This window comes from Acipenser ruthenus, chromosome 1, assembly GCF_902713425.1.
Source record: "Acipenser ruthenus chromosome 1, fAciRut3.2 maternal haplotype, whole genome shotgun sequence".
In the NCBI taxonomy this organism is placed as follows: domain Eukaryota; kingdom Metazoa; phylum Chordata; class Actinopteri; order Acipenseriformes; family Acipenseridae; genus Acipenser; species Acipenser ruthenus.
In genome coordinates, this window is record NC_081189.1 from 74711911 (window position 1) to 74734770 (window position 22860).

General features: G+C 36.9%; 1 protein-coding gene across 2 annotated transcripts; it reads left to right on the top strand.

The window, feature by feature from the left end:
• Positions 1 to 918: 918 nt before the first annotated feature.
• Positions 919 to 22853, top strand: LOC117420867 (metal cation symporter ZIP8-like). Of its 2 annotated transcripts, XM_059029706.1 has the most exons (9): positions 919 to 1087; positions 1203 to 1493; positions 3698 to 3866; positions 6441 to 6610; positions 13137 to 13259; positions 13867 to 14040; positions 15030 to 15237; positions 17966 to 18150; positions 20546 to 22853. In XM_059029706.1, exons 2-9 carry the CDS (start codon positions 1254 to 1256, stop codon positions 20702 to 20704), a joined length of 1428 nt encoding a protein of 475 aa, XP_058885689.1. In that variant the 5' UTR covers positions 919 to 1087; positions 1203 to 1253; the 3' UTR covers positions 20705 to 22853. The 2 variants fall into 2 exon arrangements, with proteins under 2 accessions (XP_058885689.1, XP_058885693.1); XM_059029710.1 differs by lacking the exons at positions 17966 to 18150; positions 20546 to 22853 and adding an exon at positions 16414 to 16880.
• Positions 22854 to 22860: the final 7 nt, after the last annotated feature.

Below are 22860 nucleotides of genomic sequence, written 5' to 3' on the forward strand. Positions count from 1 at the left end.
TCAAACACATGCTGGAATAAGCTATCAAAGGTGGTGTGTGCAACCTCTGTCAAGACTGCATGCATTATAAAAGATGGAATTCCAGGTCCCTGGGGAAGATCTGAATCAGCTGAAATCACAAACCTTGACAACACTTTGCAAGCGCTTGACAATCCCACCTTTGTCCTTGATGACAATAAGAGAGTGGCCTGGCTCATCAGCTTTACACTCAGGTGCTGTCAGCGCTGCTTGGCACTCAGGACAGTGGATCCTCTTGTTCACCATGTGGACAACAAACCCAGCAATGTTGCCAGCAGCAGCTTTCTTGTAGAGAGATAGGGCAGGAATGTTGGGTACAGCATCTAAGTAATCCGATTCAGCAGCAGACAGCAAGGTGTTGTAGTGCCTAGAAACCAGGATATCCAGAGAAACGGGGTGTGACTTGGCTAATTTTAAAGTCAATAAGATTATTTTAACTGATGCCTATGTGCATAAAAAAAAATTTTGCTTCAGGAATCATACAATAGGCACAGTAGTTCTCTTTTATGAGGAGCAGTTCAATTCAAAATTTCAACTTTCTCATTCTGATATATGTTATATCCATTTTGATATATGTTATACACAGAAAGTTGAACTCTTGAATTGAACAGCCCCTCATACTCTTTATCTTGTGGTTTGTATAGTGCAAAACATTTAGGTATATGCTTATTTGCTATATTTTATTTGCTTCAGAATATCTTATTTTCTTTTATTGAAATTTCCTGATTGTACTTTACTAGGCTGGAATATTATAAGAAAGAAACAGCTTATGCGCTCTCACATTACAGAAATATGCTAACACAAAGAGCCTATTGAAATCAAACGCCTTTGTTTGTGTTAGTAAATTCTAAAACTGAAGTCTGGTGAGTTTTTTCTTTTTGAGCGAGAATTGATCTTTGCACCATATCGGCACTGAGAAGTGATAACGCCAGAGTGTACACGTGTGGTATAAAAATGACCTGTACTAGTTACTGTCATTTATTGGAACTAAAACGAAATAATTCTGCATTCATCATGATGTGTTAACGCAGGCACGGTGCAACACCAGAACAAACTGCTGCTGAGTTAGGTACGTATTTTTAAAGTATTTTTTATCATCTTAGAAAGTCGAACAGGATATTGCTTCATAGACTGTCCATAGTATCTCAAATTGTCAAATTGTTTTTGTTTGTTTTTGTTTGCAGTAAGAGTAGAACCACATCCGAGATTTTGCCTGCCAGCTAAGTAGCCCCAGAATGAGCAGTTTCAAAATGTTTTGTTCATTTACAAGTGCCTTTCTGATAACATTAATGTTTACCCTGACCCCTGGTGCAACTAAAATCATTCCAGCCAATGCATTTTTGGAAGACATTTTTCGCTTCTACCGTCAAAATGGGACTATTTCTACTGAGAATATTGATGCCATGTTGGATAAAGTTGGAGCCAGGACACCGTCAGCTAACGGGAACGAGTTGGAAACATTTCACTTTTCTAAGGTAGCGTCACTGTGATTTCTGACGTTTATACTGTATTTAAATCCCTATAACTTAAATACCATACCTACATAGATATTATCAGTTTTAATATTATTATTGAAGCCTAGCCTTTGATGGTTATTAAGTCATGATTTTTTTAAACCTTTTTTTAAAAGTCACATATACATTACTGAATGTAGGGTTTTCATATAAAAAAAAGTATTATAAAGCATACTAGTTAATGTGTATTTTTTATAATGAGTGTGTAAACCAGTATAATGTTTTTTCTTCTTTTACTTATACAAACTTGGCTGGTTAAGATAATGCTAAATCAATCCCTGTGCTTTGATACTCAAAATCTAGTTATGGGTTTTGCAAATAAAAAAATAATAAAAAAAATAAAACAGTACTGTATCAAAACTATACTAGCATACTGTCACTAGGTTGTAAGCTCGTTTTTTGGTTCCACATTCAAAAAATGGTGACCCTTATCGCTGATGGTGTCCGTCTCAATTAGTCTAGATCGTCATTACCCTTTTATTCTGTGAATGCCCAAAAAGTAAAACGTTACAATAAGGTAAGTGTGAATAATAGATTGTTGCTCCACATAATTTATATTAAAATACCCTGTTACATGGATAGTATCAGTGTTATATAAAGTACATTATATATTTCATTTAACTGACCTGCAGGTCTGTCTGTGATGATTTTGCTCCAATACACCAGCAAACTTTTATTTTATACTCCTAGCCTCCTATATCATTTTCACAATGCATTCCACTATAGTCTTGCGCTTATTACAGGATTACGAGGGCCCTCTGTGTGTGCCTGCACTAGTTTAAACCTTACATACTGTAGGTCATTGCATCACTTTTTAAACGTGTACTTTTGAATAATCTGTTGCCTAGTCTAAAACAGATACAAATAAAAAAAATAAAAAAACTCACCCTGTGTGTATTCATACAGCATTCTCACACCAGCATGGCCTTATATCCTTCCGTGTCTTATATTAAGGTAAACTGCTTGTACTTGTGTGAAACGTGCAGGTGGCAACACAATATTTGGTGCCGTTCTAGTGAGCAGTTTAATGAAACAGAATTCACAGATTAAGGTATGCTGGGGATGAAGTTATGGGATGTAGCAGCGGTAGACCACAGGGAAGAGGATTGTGTGGTTGACACTGTGCACCATATCACCACAGCAAGTCTGCAGGTGTTCAATGTGATCTCCTTTTGTTTCCGTATTGACTTTCTTGGGATGATATTTTCCCCAAGGGAAACTGCAAATTAATACTTAATGGATAATGCCACTTTTATAGAATCCAGTTTTATAGACCTTCTCTCACTTACTGCATATAGGTGCCAGTTTTGTTGGCTTTGGATGCAGCATGCTCACATAATGGATGAAAGGTCAGGGGTCAAATCCAAGAATTTGCTAATATAGCAGCTTGCCAGTATTGTAGGTTTGTATGATAGCTATACTTGGTGGATCTATTTATGTGTCACTGTTCTCTAACAATAGTCAGAGCAGATATTTCCATGAGTATTTCTTCAGGCATCTGGGAGGCAAACTGGATCACTCCTTAATACACCAGCAGTTTAAAAAAAGCACCCTTTCTGATATAATTGCATATTTATTTATTTGAAGAATATTAAGCAGGATGGATATACTGAGATGCAATATCTGGTTCAGAGGGCAGTCCTCTGTATTTACAGGGATTGAGGAATTTAAGCCTGGTTGTTTTTGAGTATTTGACCTACATTGGAATGTATACATGACACCAGGTTAACCACCCTTGCTCTTCTGCAAACTATGCAGTGGGATCTCTACTGCCTACAGAATAGTCAAGCCCTCCATTTTAACATCTCCTACAGCACCAACCACCATTCTGGTCTCCCATCCAGACATAATCTTGCTTACCTCCTGAGATCTGTCAAGATCATGTTCCAAAGGGGTTTGGCTGCATAATAGTGAATCAGCTGCTGCCTTTTAGAAAACTTGCTCTGGGTTGGATTGTAATAACCTGAAGAAATATTCAGCAGCTTCAGAATTGGTTTCAGCTGTTGCTAGAAATCATGGAAACCAAAGCCTAGTCTAGTGATTTTTAAGCAGGCCTGGGCCCTCCAGTTTACTAACGTATTTGTAATTATATAACCTATTCACATCATTTTATTGAACAACATGTTATAACACTCACTCAGTTAATATTCCCTTTTGTTTTCCAGTGCTTGTCTGTTGAACACATATTATCACTGTATGGTTTGAATAACCATAGTCAGCTAACATCAGCAAACTTTGAATATATCTGCCCTGCGATTGTACAGCAAGCTATCATTCAGCCATGTGTTTTCAAAGCAGCTGAGCCAGTACCTCTTAAATCAGTACCTTACCAAGGTGAGTATAATTATTGTATTATTCTCTTTGTTTGTGCATGTTTAATTTAATCCAATTTAAAGGGAAAAATATGTCATGATAAAAGGAATTTTGTTAGAAACAAAAACATTATTTGTTTGATTGTAGCCCATGAATGATTTATCAAGGATTTTAAAAGAGAAAAGGGGAAAAAACCTGTAAATGTTACATTATATCTAGTAACAAACAGACAGCTTAGGCACACTTTATCCTTTCAAGTTGTTTGTTAGTATTGTAACATAAAATGTTTGCTTTTGAAGCATGTGCATAGGCAAAGGTGCATTTCAGTGGTAAAAAAAAAATGTATTAGAAATTGCACAACAAAAAAAACCTTCGGCAAATGCACTGTTAACATAAATAGTTCACAACGTGTTGATGGAGATTTTTAAACAGCGATGATGAAATTGCTGTTGTTCCTGAACCTGTCCAGAAAAAATGTGAAATAAAAATTAGAAGGAGGGATATTTATGTTATGTGCAAGTGAATTTGTAATTATTAAATGCTAAACTGAAATCACAGGCCTTTTCTAAATGTTACATTTGAAATGTATGATACTATAATTAAATAACTGTTGAAGTGATTGTTGCATAATAAAATAGCATTCGCTTTTCTGTTGAATTGTTCTGACTGTGGTTTCATTAACGAAAACGAAGCAACAGTTTTCTGTGGATTTGTAGCACGGATTTGTTAATCAAAAATATATCTGCCCCGCACTCCTCTTCTCTTCAAAGGCACACAGCCACTTTTATTTAGAAGATTAATTGAATTAATTAATCAAAAGATCAATGGGTGGTGTCACAGAAATGTTTTAAAGTTTGTATAACTTGTTAAATGTTCTGTGATTCTCTTAGCCTAGGTGACTTGCAGTAACTAGTGGCATTCCCACCTCTGCAAGGTTAATGCCTGGTACTTGCAGAATCAGCACATGCACATTCCTCTAATTGGGACCATTAAGTGATTATTCACATGTTATCAGTTGCCAGTGGATTCCACATCATCCAGTGATATAAGTGTGTTAATCAAAATTCATTTCAACATTGAAGTCATTTAGAAAGACTTCTAGTTGAAACGTTTTTCATTACTTGATACGTTTCTTTTAGAGACGGGCCCCAACACACATAGAACATAATAACATAAGAACAATTACAAATGAGAGTAGTCCACTTGGCCCATCGGTTTCTAGTAGCTAATTGATCTCAAAGGTTGGGTCTTGAAGGATCCCAGTGATTCAGCATCAACAAAATGCATCAGCAAACCCTGACCAATCTCTGTGCAAAGAAGTGTTTCCTACCCATCCTGGCTATGTCTACTTAATTTCCAACTGTCTTCTGATCCCAGTTATTTTGCTGTGCTTAAAGTATTACTTAGGGTTAACTTTGTCAACTCTTTTTTTTTTTTTTTTTTTTTAACAATTTAAAGACTTCCCCCATGATTATACTTTGTTCTAGCCTAATTAAATTCAGTTTCTTTGCCTATCTTGATTGACTGTCAAAAATCTGCCAGGGATTTGGAGGCAACTTCCCTTGTTTCTTTTAGCACTCTCGGGTATCTTCCATCCAGACCAGGGTATGTTTTTTATTGAGAGCCTCCAGTCCTCTTAGTTTGATATATACTCTGATTGTCTGATGACTGTCTGTGTCAGGAGACATGCTGTTGACGTCCTTGCTGGTGAAAACCTGTACAAAGTAGCCATTCAATACATTTGTTATTACTTTACCATCCTCCACTTGATAAAGAGGGCAAAAACATATGACTGAGTGTTTGAAACTGTGAATTAATGACCCTCTGTGGCTGCAATGCCATTCTTGTGACACTAACCAAGAATCTTTTCTCCTTGCAAATGCATGGTAGCACACATTGTAATCTGGTTCAATAAAACTCTATAGGTACCAGCAAATATTGGCCTGTGAGTGGCGAGGGAAATACCATAACTGTGGTACTTCAATTGTGTCAGTCCTGGACTTAAATTGCTGGTAGTAACTGACAAGGACACATTCCTCAACTGGAATAGACTAGAGGAACCATTAACTATATGATAAAATAACAGCTCAACAACCACATAAAATGATTAATGTCCAAGAGCAGGCAGTATATAGGACAGTAGTATAAGAGCAGCTGAATTCTGTTTTATGTTACTTTAGCTGATCTTGCTTCCATTACTGTTCTGGTGCCTTGTGGTCCTCTTGCCCACAGAAACAAGTCTTATGCCATGAGAGAAATGGTCTAATATTACAGAAGGGGAAACAGATCAAGCATACAGCATGTTATTTTGCTTACTGTTGCATAACTAAAAATAGCTGATTACAGGGAAATTTAAGTTTTCATAACAAGGATATAGGGTTTTCAACTGCTGATGAGTTAATAGCTCTTAATGAGTTAATAGCTGCTTACACTGGTAATTTACCATAGTAGACTTTGCACGGTCATTGTGACCGTATGCATCGATTTATTTTTAGATTACATTTTATGTCAAGTTTTATCTATCTCTTATTTTTCAAGGTCTGTACACCCTTCTGACTTTACCATTTAAATGTTTTTTTCTTTTCCTTTCCACAGTCTGGGGGTTTGGAGTCCTAGCTGTAACCATTATCAATCTGGCCTCACTCCTGGGTCTTGCTCTGGTTCCTTTTATCAAGAAGCCATACTTCCCAAAAGTGTTGACATACTTTATTGGGCTGGCCATTGGCACTCTTTTCTCAAATGCTGTTCTGCAGCTTATTCCAGAGGTAAGCTTAGCTTATTGTTATATCTGTACTTTCTTGTAGTTTCAGCAGTGGGGTGTGATTAGTGAAAAATGAAAGACATAGTTAGAAGTCGTGTAACTTGTCCTTAAATTTCATTAGCATAACATCATTGTTTTTTTTTTTTTTTGTTGGTTTGTTTTTTTTGTCAGACTTTGTTTTCAGCTTTGAAATGAAACCCATTTTCCTGCTCTTGGTAAATATCCAATGCAAACTTTACTCCACATTACTGTCCAATGCTAGTAAGAGTAAAAGGAGAGAAAACTTTGCAAAGGTACAAACACTTATTAAATCTATCCAACCTGAGCTTCACACTTCACATTCTTTACTGAGTCTTATGGGACCTTAAAATATGACTATAACTAAAGGCCCTACCAAGCAATTTTTTATGAACAACTGAGATCTGCTAAAAGCAACCCTGAATGCAACCTTTTGACCAAATAGAAAAAAAAGCTAGCATACAGTACATGGCATTTAGCGACATCTTCATTCAGTGTGTTTTTATTTTATGGTATTCATTTTTTTATGTGACACTGTTTATTCAATGTTTCTAATTATTGAGATTTGCAGGTGACTCCTAATATGATAGTGCTTTATAGTGTAGTTGTTTTATAAGCAAGGTTATAAAAAATACTGACACTACTTCAAAGTAAATAATATTATTATTATTAATAATAATAATAATAATAATAATAATAATAATAATAATAATAATAATAATAAAGCTTTTTTAAAGATAGCTGATTGCTTTAAGCTTAGACTTTTCTGTCCCATAGCAGTAAGGGAAGATGCAATTCATGGTACACTAGCCTTGAGTAGCATCTATGATGAGTACCTACCAAAAACAAAAAAAGTCATGTTTATAACCCAAATTTTACTAAATCAGCATAGCTGGGAATTCGTGCAAGTGGTCTCCTATATTATTGCTGCAGGCTACCAACCTCAACACTAGGCTTGAGTGACCATGTATGTAGTTAAAGTAAAATCTCTTTAACCTAATTCATAAGGTAAGATTTGTTTAAAAAGACAAATGTGGGGCTTAACATCAAGTTCAGTAGTTTGGGACAAACACCAATCACAAAATGTTTTATTATTATTATTATTATTATTATTATTATTATTATTATTATTATTATTTATTTCTTAGCAGACGCCCTTATCCAGGGCGACTTACAATCGTAAGCAAATACATTTCAAGTGTTACAATACAAGTAATACCATTTTAGTACAAATATTTATTGTGGAGAATGCGGAGTATGCGATTTTACAGAGAAGTATATTGTATATACACATTAATTTGGCATCAAACCTAACTTGGTTTGAGGGCTCGCTGCCTGGCCGACTGGACGAGGCTGAGACCCCCATTAACAGACTAGAAATGTTTTTTAAAAAAAGTGGAGATGGGGAGGTGGTGGGTTACGATGAAATTGAAACACAACTGAGAGGTAAGTGAAGAGGGTATTTATAGTGCTAACAATTTTAATTAGCTAATGTGTAAATTGAATGATTCAATTTGGTGACGCAGAGATTGGTGTCTGACCCTTCTCCCGAACTTTAGTTATGAACTTTTAGTAGTTCGGGACAAACACCAATCAGAAAATGTTTTAGTACAAATTTTTATTGTGTAGAATGCGGAGTATGTGATTTTACAGAGAAGTATATTGTATAAGTATATTGTATATGGCATCAAACCTAACTTGGTTTGAGGGCTCGCTGCCTAGCGGACTGGACGAGACGGAGACCCCCAAAAAGAATAAGCCGGTCTCAATTCCGCGAGTGCCTCCTATTTTCTGTTCTGAATGCCCCTTTATCTAATCTCCATTTGTAACCCCTGGTCCTTGTTTCTTTTTTCAGGTCGAAAAAGTCACTTGGGTCGACATTGTCAGTACCTTTTAGAATTTTGAATTCTTGAATTCTTTCCTTTGCTGTCTTACACAACAAAATCCCTATGGTCACGTGCACAGCCTTCTGGGGTTTTTATGTGTAGGCATTTTTGTACATTTCGCCACAATTCTGTTTTAAATCCTCTGTATTTTAACTATAATACAGATTTAAATCCCGCTAACAAGCCTCCATCCTGATTGTAATCTCGTTTTAAATCTCGCAAGCGGAGTCTCCAATAGAAATGTAGGAATGTGCTGTCACTCAGTAGTTGGGGCGGGTTTAAAGTATTCAGAATGAATCAATGATAGATACAAGTCAGGAAGGCGGGACATTACCCAGCAGCACTGGGAAATGTATTTATTATTATTTTTGTAGTAGGTTTTATTTTTTAATGGGAAAAGAGTAAAGTCAACGTGAATAAATGAACCATTTCCACAGTTTTTCCGGTGTTTTCCGATGTTTATTGGCTATCCACCGATTTCATTTTTTTTGTATCGAGGGTGTTTTATCGGGTTTTATCGATTAAAACTGAAAATCAGAAGCCCTACTTATAATTCATTACTCACAGTCATGAATATATATCATTTTAGCCACGTTGCCATGCTTAACACCTTAGTGTTATTCATAATTGAAAAAACAGATTTGAATCAACTATAGATACTGATATCCCTGTTCATACTGTGTATTCATGATTGTGATGCCTTTATCAAAGCCTACATACTATGTACATTTAGAATCTTGCTGTTAATGGTAAATAAGCTGCCAAGTGCAACAGCAGAATTCTATATAAGAAAAAAATAATATATTACTTTATCCTAGAGCTGAAACTAAACAAAGTATGAAATAATACCTGTGAACATCCAGCAATTTGCAGACAATCCTGAAGTCTTCAGTGATAGAGTGACATGTCACAGCAAGGCAGGAGTCTGTACTTACTGAGGTCCACATGTCAGTGGTCAGTGATACATAAGGGATGGCCTGGAAATTAGAGTGAATGTATTTGTTCATCTTTGTTCTTTTCACAGTTTTAATCTGCTTTTATTTTGCGCCGTCTATCCCCTTTTCTCCCGAGGCTGCTGTGCTGCTCTTCAGCAGTGCTATAACTTAAGCTCAGTAATATCTTGCTGTATTCAGCAATGTTTCTTTTTTTTTTATTAATTTACTCACCACTACTGCATGTTTAGGGTAATTGGTTATTAAATATACCGTACAGAATGTTTGTATTATTTTAACATTATTTATATAATATTTTATATTATTAGCCTTCCATACCAGAATGGCTGGGAAGCCTATTGTTATTGTAAGGATTTTTTAAATTATTATTATTATTATTTATTATATATTTTTTTCCTTCCACCAAAATTACAAATGCCTATAACTTTTAAACGGCTGCACCAAAACACATTGAATTTGGCACGGATGTAGAGGACTATGGGACTCGTGACAGACTCGGACTCGATTGATAGTGACTCGGACTCGAATGATAGTGACTCGGTCTCGAATGATAGTGACTCGGTCTCGAATGATAGTGACTCGGACTCTGACTCGAATGATAGTGACTCGGACTCGGTCTCGAATGATAGTGACTCGGACTCGAATGATAGTGACTCGGACTCGATTGATAGTGACTCGGACTCGAATGATAGTGACTCAGTCTCGAATGATAGTGACTTGGACTCGGTTTCGAATGATAGTGACTCGGACTCGAATGATAGTGACTCGGTCTCGAATGATAGTGACTTGGACTTGGTCTCAAATGATAGTGACTCGGTCTCGAATGATAGTGACTCGGTCTTGAATGATAGTGACTCGGACTCAGACTCGAATGATAGTGACTTGGTCTCGAATGATAGTGACTCGGTCTTGAATGATAGTGACTCGGACTCGAATGATAGTGACTTGGACTCGAATGATAGTGGCTCGGACTCAGACTCAAATGATAGTGACTCAGTCTCGAATGATAGTGACTCGGACTCGGTCTCAAATGATAGTGACTCGGACTCGGTCTCGAATGATAGTGACTCGGACTCGGTCTCCAATGATAGTGACTCGGTCTCGATTGATAGTGACTCGGACTTGGTCTCGAATGATAGTGACTCTGTCTCGAATGATAGTGACTCGGGCTTGAATGATAGTGGCTTGGACTCGGTCTCGATTGATAGTGACTCGGTCTCGAATGATAGTGACTCAGTCTCGATTGATAGTGACTCGGTCTCGAATGATAGTGACTCAGTCTCGATTGATAGTGACTCAGTCTCGATTGATAGTGACTCGGTCTCGATTGATAGTGACTCGGTCTCGAATGATAGTGACTCAGTCTCGATTGATAGTGACTCGGTCTCGAATGATAGTGACTCGGTCTCGATTGATAGTGACTCGGTCTCGAATGATAGTGACTCAGTCTTGAATGATAGTGACTCGGACTCGGTCTCGAATGATAGTGACTCGGTCTCGAATGATAGTGACTCGGTCTTGAATGATAGTGACTCGGACTCGGTCTCGAAAGATAGTGACTCGGTCTCGAATGATAGTGACTCGGTCTTGAATGATAGTGACTTGGACTCGGACTCGAATGATAGTGACTTGGTCTCGATTGATAGTGACTCGGACTCGAATGATAGTGAGTCGGACTCAAATCATAGTGACTCGGACACTGATGACTCGAGACTCGGACACGGACTCGAGGTTTGAGGACTCAACTACAAGTATGTTCAAGACTGAATAGATTAAATTCAATTATTTTAGCTTGTGTGCATATGACATGCCTTTTAAACCCGGAACATTCTTTGCACCTTTTAAGAAGAGGTGTAAAGGTTTTGGAGGGTCAACAATTGCCTAAGTGCAAGGCAAAATCCTTACATCACATTATAATGTTTGCACCCGCTTAGTATCCAGATTTTTAGCGACTGGTAAAATCAGACTCTACGGCTGCTAAACACGATTTACGGCAGCATTATGGGGGTTTTGGACTGGCAAATCACTTTGCGCGCATCCTTACATCACCCCCAAGATGAGGTGATTAAGGTCCAAACGGTAATTATTTTATTCAGTAGACATGACTGACAGCTGTACGACCAATACCCGCTGCATACACTCCCCTGAGCTTGCAGGCTCCTTATAAATAGCCCTTTGCCCGCCAACAACAATGCAACGATGTAATACATTTTCTCTGCCACGCACGTGCCGTTACAAAGTTAACCACAGTGGTTTAAGTATAAATAATTATACCATGACCGCCAACAATACCACATTGTACGAGATCTCTTTTTTTGTAAAATACCTCTATTTTGTAGTCTCTTGTATTAATTAAATTGAATATTTAAATATATTTTTAATACATGCAATGTGAATTCCAACCACCTCCATTATCCATAACTACAGTATTGGTATCACCCTGCACTTTTAAGAACGGTTGTTTTTTTGTCTGTCAGGAGTGTGAGTAATTTAGAGCCATAGAAAGAATTAATGATTTATTTAATATTTATACGTTGGGCTGCAGTGGCAGGCATAGCGTGGTTAATTGGTCTGTTCAGACGATTTACATTTATTGCAACACAAGATAGATTATAGTAATTTTCTAAACGATTAACTATTTTCTAATCAAATATTTGAATAAACGGTTACACTTGCCCATCCCTAGTTCGTAGACTACCATGAGGATTAGAATAGCCGAAGCTTCCCTTCTGTAGGAAACCATGTATATGTGTGTGACCGAGCTGTTGTTGAGTGGCGTGTGGGTGGTGACGTCACGGACCAGAAACAGAAACCAAAACAGGTAATGGCGGTGGTGAAACAAAATAATAAGCAAAAGATTTAAACAGAACACCAAACAAAACGGCACAGGGGCCAAAAAAACAAACAAACAAAACGAACAAACCATAACGTTTAACAAGTATATTGTATATAGCAATTGTTTTCCTCTCTTACTTTGCAAAACACGTCTCGCCTCTGACACTGTCCTCTCAGCGCAGACAGCTGCAGGCTTTAATATTCTGACCGAGGGGTTAACGCTATCAATGATCTTATTACCCCTCGGCCACAGTCTGCACGCGTTTGGTAAGGATGCGCGACTGACAGCTAGTTAAATAATCAGTAGCTGGTCAGTCACGCATCCTCACGAGGTTTTTAAAAATACAAAACAATAACAGATAATGGCGGCGGCTTTTATCCGCGCTGCAAACAATGATACAAATAATAATAATAAAACAGTGCATATATATATATATATATATATATATATATATATATATATATATATATATATATATATATATATATATATATATATATGGGTGGGACACTCCGCCACAATATGATATATGTGCAGGTGTAATATGTAAATGTTTATGCAGTCAAAAATGTTTAGAAAATAATACATGGGTACTAAAGCACTGCTTTATGGGAAAATGGTATTTTTTTATGGGACGGTGGTATATTTTTGGAGGTCAAATGAGGCAGGCTGCACATGCAGTTCTTCAGTACAACCTAAACCTTCTCAGAAACCCAGATTAAGAAGCGGCACGATATCAGTCATTGCGCAAGGCCAAATTGCAACACTGACAGAAATATTTAAATTGTTATTTAGTTCATTCTATTGGCCATTCTCTTAAACTTTCTTTTTTCATAGGCCTTTGGATTTGATCCTAAAGTGGATAGTTATGTTCTTCAAGCAGCTGGCATATTTGGAGGATTCTACATTCTTTACTTCACAGAAAGGTTGTTACAGATAGCATTAAAAACAGAGCACCAGGTAAATATTAAATATACATCTTCAAAAAAGATTTTCGAATATATCATTAACTATATATAGATAAACATAAACATGTTTATGCAGTCACTGTTTGTTTATTACTACAATTTATGACCAATAATTAAACAAGAAAATAATACTAAAAGATGCACAGGGATAACAATGCAAAACATGATTTTCACAAGGTTGCATTAACTGATAGGCTTTTGTCAGGTTAACCTTTTAGATAAAGTAAATCTTAGTATAGGCGAATTGAATTTGGTTTTGGTCTTTTTTTTGGTTTTCTTTAGACCAATATCCTAGCTATCCTCCAATTAATAAATTGAATAAAAGACTGGGATATCATTGCCTTACTCTGAAACAGTAGCCCGGACATGATACTGCAGTGGATTACCAGTAGTTATACCAAAAGTGCTGCAAATTCTAGCACTGAATATGTTTTTTGTAATCAGCGTTTTTTTTATTTTTATCGGATCGCATTTAATTCAATAAAATCCAACTTAGAAATTACAATGCAATTCTACAGATGTCTACAGATTCTTGCAAGGTTTTTGACCTGAGGTATCGAATGTTAATTCCATATGTCGGATTGCTTTTCTCAATTTAGCATGGACATAGTCACTACAATCCTTCAGATGAATTGTCAGATGGTGACACAATTGGAATGGATACCATCAAGAATGGAGACCCTGTCGATGGTGGCACTCAGATTGTCACTGTAACCAGTTTCAGCAACAGCAGTGAAGGGGACAGTATTTCTAATGCTCCTAACACAGTGCAGGCAAGTCTCTTTTTATCATATTAACTTACAGGAGAAACTTTCATGCACACACACAATGGTATTGCATATGTGTAGTTCACCAAAATGTGATGAGAACATTTCTTCTGTTCAAGCAAATTATAAAATTAAAAGTTACGAGTGAAAAACTAAATGCATTTTTGGTCCTGCTTATTCAGAAGGATTGCAAACTCATTGAAAAGGAATGATAGCCACGAAAGAATAAATCTGTATCTGAGAGTCCTTCAGTTCAACACGATTGCACAGATGAAATAAAACACAATTGGTCCCTCCTCCCAAAGATAAAGATTGAAGCATTCTAGATTCTAGTAAACATTTCCGTTACATATCTGTACTTCAGCAATATAAAGTATTTGTTCTGTTTACAATGTTTGATAACTAACCACTCACTGTAAATGATTAATTATTAACAAAGTGTTTTGCAACACATGCTACTGGTAAATGTCAACCTTCAAATAGGTCAAAGTGAGTAAACACATAAAAATGACATCATCTGTACAAAGTTTTGTACCAGTACTTCAAAAGACAAAAAAGTAATTAATATCCAAGACATAGTTGGCGCGATTAGGTAGTACATGTTTATTTATTAATATAGCTATTTAAACAATTAATTTTGTTTTCAGTCAAAGTATACATTCAGTTTTCCAAAACAGGAATCTAAGACATTTGTCAATACCAAAACCAATTATGGATTATCCTGGTATTATCAATAATTTGTATTTATTCTACCGAAAAAATATTATTCATAAATATTGTGTTTCTTACAGTCATCCTAAGCTAAAAAAGATCAATGCCACATACAATTTCTTACATACAATTACATTATTTTTTACACATAATTTTTACAATTAGTCTAATTAGTGAATCTACGGTAAATGGGCTGTATGAAATCTAAAAGCATGCTGATGCTTAACTAGTTGTTGCTCTCTTTACAAGAAGAATAACTTGTGTTTTTTGGTTGTTGTTTTCAGGACACCCAGTTGTCACAGGGCTACTGTAGCTGGCTTAAAGGCCCAAGGATTTCTAATATAAAAACGGTTGCTTGGATGATAACACTGAGTGATGCCGTCCATAACTTCATTGACGGGCTGGCCATCGGTGCTTCCTTCACAGTGTCAGTGTTCCAGGGGGTGAGCACCTCTGTAGCGATCGTGTGTGAGGAGTTTCCTCATGAGCTGGGTAAGAATGCAACAAAGATCATGCAGGCTCCAGTGTATACTGTAGATCATTTCTTACTGTATTGCACTGTGTCAGTGTTGCAGTATAACCCTACACTGCACTGTCTCATCGTAAGCATCTTAATTTGTGTTAAATTCACTGAAAATTGTGGGTCAATTGCAATGGACATTCAGAGTTAGTACGCATCAAGCATACTAAGTTGCGGACTAACTGTTACGTTACTTTCCTGAGGATCATCCCCAGCTGCGGATTAAGTTAGTTCCAATTGCAACGAACAAACGAGTTGGGGATCAGCTGACCCTCAGGTTTAGTACGCAGCAGAGGATCAAGACGCTCCAAACCTCAAGTGGAGGGTGCACTCACAAACAAATTGATTCCAGTTCATTTTAGGTCAAAGGATTTATGTGATTAAGCATTTGCATTGTATCTGCAAAAAAAAAATAACAATAAGGTAACTATTAAAACATGAAGATAATGCATTTTAATTAGCGTAATAGTTTTGTGTGGTATATACAAAACATATTTATCCGCATAATTATAAACAAAGACCATAAATCAGAGCAAGAATTTATCAAAGAAGTATATAAATGTGTAATATTCATTGTATTCATACCAAAGAAGTCATGACTGGCGGTCGTGCACAATTACTCGATAGAGCAGAAACCTTGTTTTGTCGAGCAGTGCCTCAATAGAAGGAGCTATTGATAGTGATAGCATTGGGGTTGATACACAAGAATCTGTCCCAGGAACGTCAGGTAAGATTCGCTATAGTTCAGTCAACATATGGGCTAAATGCAAATAGCAGTGTTACATTAACGGGCCATTCTTCACAGGTGCAGAGAGCCACGCAGTGTGAAGAGGAAATACCCTGTGACCATTCCAATTCAATTTAATCATTCCAAATCATCTCATATCTACATGTATTATAATTGTACATTTATTCTATACAAAAGTCCAATAGTGGAAGAGTGAGCGTGCTGGCAGGTTAAGAGCACAACCCAAATATTATACAAATGACCTTGCAGTCGTATTTACTGATGCTTAGTGCACCCTCTAAACGGCATGTGATGGTAATTTTAACTTTTTATAAAGTGCAATAATCATCAGTAAATGTATTTTTGTAAAACATTTGGGTTGAGTTCTCTATAGATTTTTCTATGCTTTACTACTATTCAGGAGCGAGGAGGAGGCGAGGCTGTGGAGCGCAGTTCCCTCGTGTCCCTGGTCCCTGGTGGACATCTTCCCTCTGTCTGCTGCTCATCCACTGAGACAGCGTTATCATCTGTACCAGAAAGGAAATGGGCTCACACATCTTCAGAACCAAGAACTATACTTTTCAGAATGAGATTTTGCAGACGTAATACCAATGAAGCCTTTATTGAAAATCAAACAATTATACAGGTCCATAATACACAAAACCGTGCAGTATGGGCACAATCACATGTTGATAGTAACGTGTCTCTTGAGCAGGCAATCCAATTTTCAGATCCAGAAGAGGGACCATTAGGCTTGGGAGCTGATGACGGGGTAGTCGAGGTGGGAAGGGGGCAGAGAGGGAGAGGGGTAGGGCAGGTGTAGTCCAGCCGAGGTGGGTGGAGGATGATCCAAGACGCATGGGGTGTGCTGAACGTCAGCAAACTCTTCCTGCATTCGAGAGACAAATGCTGTAATTATCTGAAAAAGAGCAAAGAAATAAAACTAAAGTAGAAAGCTTACAAATCAAAGCATACAAAACGTAACCGTAGTCGCCTAACATCTTTGCACCTATCAAATTACGAGAATAATGACACACACTTAAAGGAGACAGCTTAATATCCAATCCAGTAGGCTAAAGACAATATCCACCTCTATGATTTCAATTTAGCGACATTGGAGTGACTAATAAAAGCATATCGTTATCGGGTTTTATTTAATTATATTTCATGCCTTATTAAAAATTGAAAGCTCTGATTAATGTCAGACACATATTTTGGATTCTATATATTTGATATCGGTTTTATTAATGGTTTAATTTCAGAAAATGTGTCTTTAATGAGGTTTCTCATTTTAACGAGTTAGTACGGTAACTATTCTACTTAGTCTAAAGAGCTTGGTGGTTTAATTTAGTACTGTAAATCAGGAACCTCTAGGAGGCAGCAGTCATCATATGAAGTTCGTTGCAATTGGGATCATTTCAAATCCGCACCTGGGACTATCTGGAAGTCCTTGGTTCGTTGCAATTGGTGATAACTAGTGCACTAGTTTAGTCTGGTTCTGAGGTACTAACTATGAGATCATCTGCAGCTTTTTGTTCATTGCAATTGACCCTATGAGTTTAACCATTGATTCTGATGGGATATCAGCTGGGGCAATCCTCTACTGTAATACATTTATACAGCTAATTAAAAATGAAAGAATATTCAGATACTATTTTGAACAACATTCAAACATAAAATGGCTTTATTTTTGTATTAAAAAAGTATTTGTCCCAAAACTATTGGGGAAAGCCATTAAAGTCACAAAACTAGAAATAAACAACTTACGAATACCTACTGTAAGAGCCTCTAAACCAATTTCCTGGTTTATTTCTTTAAGTTATTTAACTTCTTCCTTTTCGAAGAAATGGTGCTAATTACACTTTAAAGTAAGACAGACAGTGCCACTGTACATTATTTTTATTGCGTCAGTCCTATATTTTGGTATGTTGGTTACCATAAGCTGTTAACTTCTTCGTTTATTCATTTGATAGGTGATTTTGTGATCCTGTTAAATGCAGGCATGAGCATCCCACAGGCCTTGTTCTTTAACCTCTTGTCCGCCTGCTCCTGCTACATCGGACTGGTCACGGGGATTCTTATAGGCAGCAACTTCTCTCCTAATATCATCTTTGGACTTGCAGGTGGAATGTTCTTGTACATTGCTCTGGCAGACATGGTGAGTAACTCATTTTCTTATTTTCCTAAGAAATATTTCTAAGCACGATGACTGGGTTTATAGAGATACCTGCCAAAAAATAAAATAAATTATAATTGTACCCTTGCATACAAAAACTTTGGAAATGTTTCCACAGTTCTGTCTCCGCTCCACTGTTGATGTTCTAGGATTTAATAACTGATACAGTAGATGCCAGGAATTCCAGCACCTTACATTTTTCTTTTCTTAATCTTTACCATTAAAATAAGCCTGGGGGGCTCCCGAGTGGCGCATCCAGTAAAAGCACTTGCATAGAGTGTAGGATGCGCTCTATAGTCTGGACGTCGCGAGTTCGAGTCCAGGCTATTCCTTTGCCGACCGTGGACGGGAGCTCCCAGGGGGCGGCGCTCAATTGGCCGAGCGTCGTCCGGGGGGAGGGAGGGTTAGGTCGGCCAGGGTGTCCTCGGCTCACCGCACACCAGCGACCCCTGTAGTCTAGCTGAGCGCCTGCGGGCTTGCCTGTAAGCTGCCCGAGAGCTGCGTTTTCCTCCGATGCTGTAGCTCTTGGGTGGCTGCATTTGTGAGTCCGCAGTGTGAAAAAAAGCGGTCGGCTGACGGCACACGCTTCGGAGGACAGTGTATGTTCGTCTTCGCCCTCCCGAGTCAGCGCAGGGGTGGTAGTGGTGAGCTGAGCATAATAAAATAATTGGCCATTCCAAATTGGGAGAAAAATAATAAAAATAATTGGCAACGACTAAATTTAAATAAATAAATAAATAAATAAATAAATAAATAAATAAATAAATAAGCCTGGACTGATACAGTTGTTAATTTTAAGATGCAGTACTAAAATTTAAGCAACCATTTATTGTTTGTTATAATGTAATCTAAGCTCCTACATCTGTAGCAGCATTGCTCTTTTTGGCATAATTAAGTTGGACCAGCATGGAATTGTATAAAGCTTTGTTTTTGCATCACTTTTTGCAAGGCTGCAGCTGTAGTTGTAAATCCCACTTTAATATAAAAAAAATATGAATAAAAATCATGACTAATATACATTGTGTTTAAATTAAACTGTTTCGGTTGTAAAACAAACCACTTAGCAATACATTATTCCCCTTACAGAAGTTTACCACATTAAAAGCATAACGAAGTGTAATAAAGCATAGTGACAGCAATGTAAATCATAGGTAAGCATTGTAAAGGTAGACAGAGGTAAAGAAAAAGAAAGTAAATGCATAGTATAAGCAAATGTACAGTGGTAAACTTTTATAAGGGGCAACCCACTATAACATATAGATTACAAAACTAGTAGGATGTAACTAGACTAAACAGTTAAATGTTGTTCAGGGTGAGTCATACAGTCAGACTCTTGCGCTCCTGTGAGTTAAGGAAGTTGTGAAAGAGAAGAGTCACTGGCAAGGCTGGTTACCGGCAGGAGTGAGACTCAGACACACAGAGCTGCAGTTAAGGCGCTGAAGCACATGTTTATTAATAATAACAAACAAAAAAACAAAGAAACAAGGTACAGGGGCCAAAATAAAGAGTTTAAACAAAACAAAACCTTACAGTTAAACAGTTGTGCTATATTGTCCAGGCTGGGCAGCACCTTCGCTGGAAACACCAACACACTCCTCCTGTTCCAGCTGGGCCTTTACCTTCACTAAATCCCAACAAACAAACAATGTTGACCTCCTTTATACCATGTGGCTGGGACTTGATTGATGATCAATTAAGACCCAGCCACATTCCACACATGTATTTGGCAGGGATGGAATTAACCCCACCCATACCAAGCTTAAATAAAAAATACACTATTTACAAGTGCAGGGCTTCTGCCCTGTCACAGAAGTACACTTGTTTCTCCTCACCACACAACAGTGCCCACCCCTGGCTGCTTACACAATAAAAGGGTTTAAAATAATAATAATAATAAAAAACAAACAAAACATTGCAAGTTATACACACAGCAGAAGATTTTAAATTAACTTAATTAAAAAAAAAAAAGATGAATAGTTCTGGTAGGCAAGTATCCAATGTCCTTATTCAGCTTTCTAACATTTCTAAAATGTTAAGTGCATTATAAAATCAAATCCTTGCATTTTGCTTCAACTGTGCACTGCCCCCAAGGAACCCCCGGTCACGGTTGCTTGTGACATAGCCTGGATTCGAACCTGCGATCTCCAGGCTATAGGGCGCATCCTGCACTCCACGCGGAGCGCCTTTACTGGATGCAGAGCCCTTGCTTCAACCTTTACTTCTTTTGCTATTTTGTAAAGCCTACTTTTAGAGTTCCTAATAGCATGACCTGGTAAAATGGTAAAAGCCTGTAGAGTCTGAACAGGCTGAATTGCAAAGTTATACCTTGTCTACATGTTGCTTTCAGCTGAATCTAAATATGTTTTTTTTTTTACAGTTCCCAGAGATGAATGCCATTCTGAGACCTGAAGAAAAAAACACAAAAAACAATATCATATTTTTCCTAATACAGAATGCTGGCCTGTTATCTGGGTTCTCTGTTATCCTGCTAATCACCGTGTTTGCTGGTGAGATTAACTTTGGTAAGACTCCTTGAAGGGTTCACGGTGCATGTCAGTTTCAGAACCAGTTTCAGAATACAACATATTGGTGCTAAATATAATGTGTAAGTGCAGATAAATTAATTGTGGCTAGTTTTGGTAGGACTTGATTATATCTTTGAGATGGCTAACAAGCCAAGACAATGACTGTATTGGTTTATACATTTTTTCATAGTCACAGTAAAGGCATAAGAACAGGATATTTACGGGTTGATTTGATCAACCTAGAGCTATCGCCAAAAGTTTTGCATCACCCTCTAGAATGAACTCATTTTAACTCAAATGAAACCTGCTGAATGATGTTACATTAACATACTGAAGTACATACCACTGCTTAGTAGTTTTCTATATACTCAATGAAAAACTGATATAAATAGAAAAAGTTGACATTTCGAAAATTTTACGAAAGTACTGTACTACTATTAGGGCTTCCTGTAGACTTTTGTGGTATCATTTTGTGATAACGTTCATATTGGTTTTTTTTTTTTTTTTTTAATTATGTCTCAATACTAAAATTCCAGGTGATGCTAAACTTTTGGTCATAGCTATATACCCTACTCGGATTTTTTTTGTATCACACAGGAATCCTATTGAATTGATTCCACCACTTCTTTTTATGAGTAATCCTGGAATAATCAGTTTGGTGGCTGATGCAATCCAGGGTGATTCCATCTGTGACTAATATAGGCAGCATATTGTCAATGTTGGAGAGTAACACATTCAGTGTAATGCATTACTGTAATATGATTACATTTTCCAGTAATTAAATGTAGTAACGCATTACATTTTATATGAAAAATGACATTGTTACTTTCAGTTACATTTAAAAAAAGGACCATGGCGACTGCATAATGGTAATCACATGAACACACGTTTTATATCACCTTGCTAGAAAATGTCATCAGAGAAGGGAATTAGTGGGTTCGATAGCTGGATCTTTAAAGAATATTTTGAGAAGCAGCCTTAGCAAACCGAAAAACTAAGAAGTAACTGAAGCTAGTTACATTTTTCAAGTAATAAATGACTGTAACTAGTTACAGGTTTGTTCAAGTAACTTGTAACTTCACCAACACTGGGTATTGGTTTATCAAATCATTATTTATGGAGTTATGACATTGCAGTGAAAAATAGAAAGCTCAGGGACAATTTTGTTTATGTAAGCGCAGACAGCATTGTTTTAAAATGGGTTGTAAAATGTCCAATTCTGATGTAATTTAATATTTTTGAAGTAGTTCCATGTTTAAATAATGATGTATGAAATGTATCTGGAACATTATTTAAATTCTGTATAATAATCATGAAATGTTTCATAACTCATTGTATATTCTGACACTATTTAAATGTGCAATTAAATGTTGAATACCTTTTATTGGAATGTTTCTGTTGTTTCTAATTATTAAACTACTGGAGAGGTAGCCACTAAAATGTAATAATTATAAGATTCAGTAGCATTTTCATGGTTTTTAACCCTCATCCGCACTTAATATCTTATAAATATATTGCATATCACTGCACTGCATTTATTAATATTGTATTTTACAGGCGATACTTATGTGGGTTAATCTGATTCATCTCTGCCCTGCTGGGAGTTTATTGCAACATTTTACACCACAGTGGAATCACCCTAGATTTCAACAACCACATATCCCTGGTTGTGCCAGGATTTCCCCTAAAAGTAGGTGCTTGATGCAATCCAAGAGGATTGGTCAGTACTGTAAAATGCTCGAATGACTGTAAGTACTTGGATATTAGTGATCCAAGAAAGCTAACAGTCAGTCCATAATAAAGTTTATACTATATTTAACTTCCCCCTGGTCTCTGGAAAGCCACACTTCGTAGCAGCCTTCCAATCTGTCATGTCAGGATTAAACTGCTGAGCAAATAGCGGAAGTATGCTCAGGCATTTAAGGATGACAAGTTAAAGGTGATTTCCACTAACAACATAACAGCCAAAATGCATTTGAATAAATGCACTGTATCGTGGGTAGATTTTCCAAACAAAAAGAAAAATTACTGTAAATAAAGCAAACACATATACAAAACTAGTCAGACAAATCTAAAGACCTGGTAGAATTAAGTGCACAATATGCAGCACAGATTATGAGTTGTTTTTCATGGGTATGCACTGCAGCAAAATAAAGCTTTATGTCTG

Coding starts and splice junctions, on each gene's coding strand:
- LOC117420867 (XM_059029706.1), top strand. CDS start 1,254: ATGAGCAGTTTCAAAATGTTTTGTTCATTTACAAGTGCCTTTCTGATA. Junction 1,494..3,697: donor AAACATTTCACTTTTCTAAG/GTAGCGTCACTG, acceptor TTTGTTTTCCAG/TGCTTGTCTGTTGAACACAT. Junction 6,611..13,136: donor TTCTGCAGCTTATTCCAGAG/GTAAGCTTAGCT, acceptor CTTTTTTCATAG/GCCTTTGGATTTGATCCTAA.